The sequence below is a fragment of the Macrobrachium nipponense genome, chromosome 30, assembly GCF_015104395.2.
Source record: "Macrobrachium nipponense isolate FS-2020 chromosome 30, ASM1510439v2, whole genome shotgun sequence".
Taxonomy (NCBI): domain Eukaryota; kingdom Metazoa; phylum Arthropoda; class Malacostraca; order Decapoda; family Palaemonidae; genus Macrobrachium; species Macrobrachium nipponense.
In genome coordinates, this window is record NC_087218.1 from 33,501,337 (window position 1) to 33,508,926 (window position 7,590).

Here is a 7,590-nt window from a genome sequence, read left to right on the forward strand (position 1 = left end):
AAGGAAAGAACCAAGCATACGACAAAACGGGCAGAGCGGCGAACAAGTCTATCACCCAGCGCGGCCGAAAGCAAAGTGACTCCTCTCCTCTCAGTCACGCTGACCACCAACTGCTGGACAAGCAGTTAACTACCGAACCCCCTTGTTCGAAGCTTACGACCGGTTCCAGCTGCCGCTAAGTTACATTCCTATTGTTAAAGGACCAAGGGTTTGTATACATATCAGAACAAATATGATTTAAAGTAATAAGGATAATCCTCTTGCATCCAAGGGCGCCACCCTCCTAAAGGAGAGGAGATCCCCCTAACACCAACACCACACGCCCCCTCTTCTACCTTCATCTGATACTGGCGAAAGGACGAAGGAGAAGAGGAATTACCAGTATAAGTGTAAATTTTGGATGCATATATGTCTCGTCCTAATGTTAAAGGGCGACAATATATATTCATAAAGATGTTGGCATACCTTTGCTGCCAACCCTTAACACAAAGCAGAAAGGCAGCTATCAAGACTATCACAAAAAGTTTGTTTGTATAGTATGTAATTATTAAATTCAATCAATAGTCAATATCAAACACAGTATATAAATATTTATTAAAAAAAATGAAAGATCCCACTAGGAAAATGATTAACGGCTAGTCAGCAAGAGCTCACAAAAATACGTCTTCATCGGGAGACAGCCGAAAGAAAAGTGGAGTGTTTACACGCCTGCCAGATAGCAGTTACTGCCTAACCACCTTGTTCAAAAATTTAACAGCCGTAATTCCAGCTTCACTGAAAGTAATTCCTCAGGTAAAGGACCGAAAGTTTGTATATCGTGTAGGAATAAATCTTCATTAATCATTCTTAATACACATACAGACAATTACTTGGCTTTTCATCTCTTAAATTGTTTACCTTGTGGCCGCCTGATGAATTTATCAGTGTCTGAAACCTCTCACAAATAACAGGCTTTTTGGTCAATGACTATCCCAAGTACTGTACGTAGTCTGGAATTAAGACCTTGTGTTATATATACTAATAAATACAAATTCCTCACATCAGGTAACAGTCTAGTAAGTTTTCTTGTGTATTGGATTCACCTACAGTACACACTGACTTTGTCAGGATCCCACAATAAACTGTAGGTGCCTTTGCTAAGTAATCAAGTTAATCAGCTCAGTGGTCTGGTTAAACTAAGATATACCTAACTTTTGACCAAAGTCCGTAATTGTTCAAATCCACACACAAGTCAAAACCAAAGTCCATTTAAGTAAAAAACCAGTCCCAACTGAAGCACCCAGATGGCTTTACCTAGTTTATTTTCTTTTCCTCTTACCTATTATACAGTATGACTTATTCAGCATGATTTGACCAAACATACAACTGAATTTGTAGTACATAAATGACTGATATAAACTTACAGTCAGGGCAATCTCTAAGTCAGGAAATTATCTTTTAATATTTGTAGGTTTAATACTGTACCTTCTTAACATTTAAATCTGACAACTTCAATAAATGTGAGATCTTATCTGAAACTGGTAAATGTTAAGGACATGTTATTTTATATATTATTGAAGTTTGATTGTATTAACCAATAATACAATATTCACCTGCAGATCATTAGCCCCACTGTATGTACTTAACCATTTTTAGAATATAATTTGCCTCCCAATTTGACTTTTAAAAATTTCCTATAATTCAACAACCATTTTATATCTTCCACTCAATACCTACCACAGTTAAAAGAAAAATACCTGGTTATTGTATTTTTAATCAATATCTCATTATACATAACAAGAGATTTTTTCAATTTGTACATACATTTTCATATAATTTTAAACTTATGAATCAGTAGATAAAAAAAACCTAGACAACAAAATTTAATTTCTTTTCACATTAAAAGAAATAAACAATTGTTTTAAAATTTTAAAAATCCTTTTAACGTATGACAATACACACAAATGTACAGATAATAATAAACCCACCTGCTGCCCAGAATATTCACATGACCTCAAAAACTGCTACTTCCAACTGTAACAAACTCAAAAACAATTACCTCAAACTGTAACAACAATAAAAAGAACTAATCTACTAATTGTCCTCATCTTCAGCATCATCTTCAAACGTAAGGTAATCTAATCTCACTGCATCTTTTGTCTTTCTTTTTTCACTCTCATCTTTTTCCGCAGTCACTTTTAGTAATTCACATTTGGGTTTACTCTGACCAACTTGATATTCCGGCATACGGAATTTCTTAGTTCCTCCGAAGTTTTCGTCCAGCCCCAGGGAGTGTTCAGGGGCCTCACTGGGCCTGGTTTCCTGAACTGCTTCTGCAGGCTTGACGGGTTTCTTGAATATGATTTTCGGACAGCCTTCCTCATCTTCTCGCGCCTCTCCTTCCTTCGGTGAATCCATTTTCCTTGCGCGTAACTCCTCATAGAGTTCGAGCCCTATCTCCTTATTCTCCCGGTCACTGGATACCTTGGTGTCTTTCATGCTGTATCTAGTCCAATTCTGCGGATTTTTTACGTAATCTGGAGTTTCGTTCCTTGGGCCACACAATCTCTTCGCCGCACAACCGCGTCCTCGCCACTTCGGCGGAAGCCCGGCGGGCTTTCTGAACTTATGACCGATTGTCCCACTGTGGATTTCCACAGCGTCGACATCATTAGCACCGTCGTCCTCGAAAGGCCTTTTCTCTGGAGACTGTGAATCGAGGTCGACCGCGACGGTTTGGAGAGAATTGAAGAGGGCGTCTACTCTGTCGTTGAAGGCGGAGTCCGCCGAGTGTAGCTTGAAAGATGACATTACCACTTTACGTTAATTCGCTCAATGAAATATAACACCAGTCACAGTGACAGAAGTAATGTCGCGGAAGGCAGTTTGTTTATTTTTCACTATCAGAGGCGACACTATCAACCTACAAGAATGAAAACAACGGTGCGATCGTATATAAGTAAACCATAAACAGTTCTATTACCCTTCTAGGAAAAGGAGCGATGCTCTTTTGTTTAAATTTTGGAGCGCAGTAGATTACATATACTAGGTAATTTACTCGACAATTTCAACGGCGAATGTGTAAATCGTGATCATATGCTATTTTCTAGGACTATTAAAATTTCGTATAAATTTCTCTTGTGTTTATTGTGTGAGGTAATGTTGCATTTCAATAATCATAGTAATAACAATTGATTTTACGTTGGTAGCTATAGACGCAAAGTAACGTTCACAAAGTAGTTGCGTTTACTTCATGAAATCCCACTGGTTTCACGTCAGGTTATGACATCAGGTCCTATTAATATCTACAGAAGGCGTACTCATGAAGGTTAAGGGTACGTATTCAAATATGTGTCATGTTTATATATAGATAAACATTTTACATAGAAACGTCCGAAATTTTACACAAATTTACTGATTGTCCAAAGTTACCCCTGAAAAACTGACTATTGAAGAATAACCTTTAAATTTGAATATCCTTTTTTCACAAGGCTTATCCGGTTGAGAGATGTCTCATTGTAGTTTGTCACAAGGAAATTTTAGCCGTGCCCTTTCGTATACCAGTCAGTTATTTTTACATTTTGTAATTGACGAGAATCTCTTTGCACATATAATAAACAAAAAAAAAATTATCTAAAATTGTATCCATACAATACAGCTGCAGAAATACAATAAGTAAATTGACATGCTTTAAAAATTAAATATAGGGAACGAGCTCAGAGTGTAGAAATTTCAGTTAGGTAGAAGGCGTTGTCTGTGAATATTTTCTACTTCCCAGGATATAATTCCATACTCATAATCTATGAATTGTTTTAGAAAACTGCAAGAGCGATGAAGAATTAAAATTGAAATTTTATTTGCAATTTGTCTACTAAGGTGGCATAGATAGTGAATCAATAATTTTATCGTAAGGAAAATTGATCGTCACTCTCAGTCTTATGATCGTTCTGACAGACAGTTGCTCACACCTCACAGACGGTGGCGCATTACGACGAACATGGCTGAAGTGAAAGACAATTTCTCTGTCTCTCCTCTGAGGAGTTTGGACGATTTCATCACCGATTCGGCCCGATTTCAAATCCCAAATGTGAAGGACCCGGACAAGTGGGCCAACCGAGTGATCCAGAATCTCCTGTATTACCAGACTAATTATTTTCTAACTTACTTCGTCGTCTTTGCCATCGTCGGGTGAGGAGACCATCGTTGTTAGCTACCTAGGTACTCGAGCCAACTTAATCGCTCGTATTTTGTCATTGAAAGGTGACAGCGACGAGAACTAACCGTTTTATACTATAAGAAAATATTTATTTCCTAATTTTGATGGTTATGGTTGGTGTCAGTTTTGGTGTTCTTAGTTCACATGCGAAATAGGCTAGGGACCCTTATCTTTTGGGGAGGATCTCTACCTTTGTGGGTAGCAATACTACCTAGTAATAAGTTCCAGATAGGCTAAGTGGTAGCCGTGCCCTCAGTGCATCTCACGCGGTGCACAGTAAGCATTAATTAATAAGGTTGTAAGACTTGGCATCTGGCCAAAATTTATACTGTAACATTACGACAACGGCGCTTAGATTATTTGTTACCTAGATCTAAGTACAATTAGGGTATGGGTAAACAACGGTAGTACGGAAAATGAGAAACCGGGCGAAAACGGGAGAAAACGTGCGAAACCGGCCGGAAAATAAACACAGGATAATAATATTGTTATAATATGTATCATTTCGGTAAGGAATGTCATTTTCGGATGCAGATTGTAATAATAAATACTTTAATCAATAGATTTCGTATTTTTCAGACTTTAATCAATAGAATTTCGTATTTTTTCAGACTGTAGGCATGTAGAAGGCTCTTATCCGCCGTTTGCCAGCTGGAGGTACACGCGGTACAAGGACAATCCGGACCAGGTTTAGGGACAAGATCGATTAAAATTATGTTGTTCGATACGTAATACAAACCCTCGGTCCTTTAACAATAGGAAGTAGCTAGCGGCAGCTGGAACAAACGGTCGTAAGCTTCGAACAAGGGAGAACGGTAGTTAACTGCTTGTCCGATCGTCGCGCGCCGCGCGACTGGGAGGTAAACAAATCACTTTTGCTTTCGGCCGTGTGTGGGAAGGACGTGTTCGCCATCGCTCTGCCCGCTTTGTCGTTTGCTTCAACTTTGAGTATTTGTTTCTCTTTCTGTATATCAGGAGTGATTGTAAGTACTTTTTCTCAATTCTATTATTCTTGCAATGAGTGAATTGGAAGAAATGGAAATATCACCGCGGCCCTCCAGTCGCCCGTAGAGTGTGTCCCGGGCTGGAGGGGCGGGCGTAAATGTGGAGGGTTCAGGTCATTCGTTGAGGTGGACCCCCACGAGGTTTGTTCTCGTTGTCGGGGGGCGAGAGTGCTCCCGCAACGAACCATGTGTGGTTTGTATGAATTGGTCCGAGGCGCAGTGGGTGCTGTACGAGGGCAGGAAGAGACTTAGGCCGGCCAAGAAGTCATCGGAAAGTCCAGTGACTCCTTTGGTGACGAGGACTTCGTCCTCTTTCCTGCCTCCGGTCCAGCCCCCACGTTTCGCGCCTTCCCCTGCGGGGGGGGGGTAGCGGAGTCCTTTTCCTCTCTCGATCCGTCGAGTGTGGAGGAGGCGCCCGCTACCCGGACGTACAGCTGTACTCGGGGTCTTCCGTCCGCTCTGGGGGGGTGTTTCGTACGGCCCCCCAGGCGCGGGGAAAGCCCCTCCAATTAACCCCGACTGTTGCTTCCGCAGGTGTGCCATCAGCGAAGGACGACTTGGGACAGGTGTGGGAGTCGCTGGGACTGCAGGGAGTGCCCAGCATCCAGGGGTTGCTCCAGCGGTTGGCGGGGTCGGCTGTGGTCACTCATGGTGCGGTGACCACAACTACCACCACAATAACGACACCAGCGTATGAGATGCCACCACATCTGGTATATACGCCCCATATAATGTCGGTGACACCCACGGTGGCTATACAAAAACCGAATGCTGCCGTGCCAAGGAGGACGGTGCCACCACCACCTGGATTTTTTATTTTCCTTTGCCGACCCCGGACTTCCGCTGCCCAAAGAGTACCCCCTGGACCATGCCGCCAGTGCCACGGATGTCGGTAACTGCCGACAGGACGCCTGGCTCTCCCGTGGTACCTGCCGTGCCTGCCGTACCTGCTGCCGTTCCAGCTACTCTTTCCATTTCAGATCGGCCTGCACTTTCCCTTTCAGATGTTCCTGCCGTTCCTGCTGTTCCCGGACCTGTTCCTGTTGTTCCTGCTGCTGGTGTTGCTGTCACAGGCTCAGGTCTTTCCGGACAGGTGCAGTCGGGCCCTGTTGCTTCGGCAACTGCCCCGGCTCCCTCCTGGATGGAAGACCTGACGTCTGTTCTGCGGAGCCTGGCGAAGAAGAAGAGGAAGAGGAAGAAGGTGTCGTCGTCGTCTTCATCGCTTTCTTCGTCGTCTGCTGCCTCTCCTTCCCCTTCGACTTCTAAGGCTAAACAGCCGAAGAAGAAGAAGGCTGCCTCCTCCCCCCCTAAGAAGACTCCTTCGGGATCTTCTAAGGGCCCGGCTCGCTCAGGCGAGTCGGGGAGCTCTTCTGCTGGTCCTCCTGTTCCTTCGGGAACGGGGTTGGAAAGGGGCCCGTCGCTTCTTCTGCAAAGAAGAAGTCGACGGGGACCAGAGGTGCACCAGCCTCGGCTGGTGCGTCCTCACCTGGTGCTAGCGGTTCTGCCGCTAAACCAAACAGGTTCCGTCTCGGCCGCTTCTCGTTCGCGAGAAGCACCGAGTGGACGCTCTTCCAAAGAGGACCGTCCAGCCAAAGTTTTGACGCCGAGCTTGCTCGCCGTCAAGACAGCGGCGCGGAGCAGAAGACTGGCGAGAGTCGTGCACGCGACTCTCGCCAGGCCAGTGGACGCTCTCGCAGCGATCAACTGGCTGCTCGGGCTGACGTGACGGTCGCTGACCGGCACGGGTTGAGGCGAGGAAGGAGTCCCCACCGGCCCGCGCGGGTACAGCCACGGCTCCGTACCAGCGGTTTGACGCGCCGAGAGGACGCTGGCCGGTCTCGACGCGAAAGGGAGCCTAGCAGGTCACCGTCCGCCGCTCCCGATGGGACCGGGCGGAGACGGTGACCAGCGGCAGCTCGCCTGACGCTAGAGATCGGTCTCGACGTTCTCAGCCGAGCCAATCGCCCCAGGCGAGCGGCAAGACTAGGCCTGCTGCTCGACCGTACACCGCGGGTTGACGATCAGCAGCAGCAGCCCTCCACGCACGCTGGTCCTGCCAGCGAGCGAGGGGGGAGCGTCAGGTCTGCCTCTCCTGTACCTTCACCTCCTCGGGCTATACCGGGGAGGAGCGAGGTACCAAGGAGCGATCACGAGAGGTGCGCCGCTCGTGACCCAGCTATGACGCCGTGCGGCTCAGGCACGGTCTTAGGACCGACCAGAACGTACGCGCAAGTAGTTGGAGGCGACCGTCAGGGGTCTGTCGCTGTTCCTCCTTCTGAAGGAGGAGTATCGAGGGATATGCTCTTGCTGGAGGGACTGGACGGTCCTACTCCACAAGACGCTGTGAGCCCTGAGTATACAGAGGAACTTCGCAGAGGTCATTAAGTTGAT

General features: G+C 45.7%; 1 protein-coding gene across 1 annotated transcript; it reads right to left on the reverse strand.

The window, feature by feature from the left end:
* Positions 1-1,737: 1,737 nt before the first annotated feature.
* Positions 1,738-2,940, reverse strand: LOC135202415 (U5 small nuclear ribonucleoprotein TSSC4-like). Its single transcript, XM_064231808.1, has one exon. It carries the CDS (start codon positions 2,788-2,790, stop codon positions 2,074-2,076), a length of 717 nt encoding a protein of 238 aa, XP_064087878.1. The 5' UTR covers positions 2,791-2,940; the 3' UTR covers positions 1,738-2,073.
* Between the last annotated feature and the right edge of the window lie 4,650 nt (positions 2,941-7,590).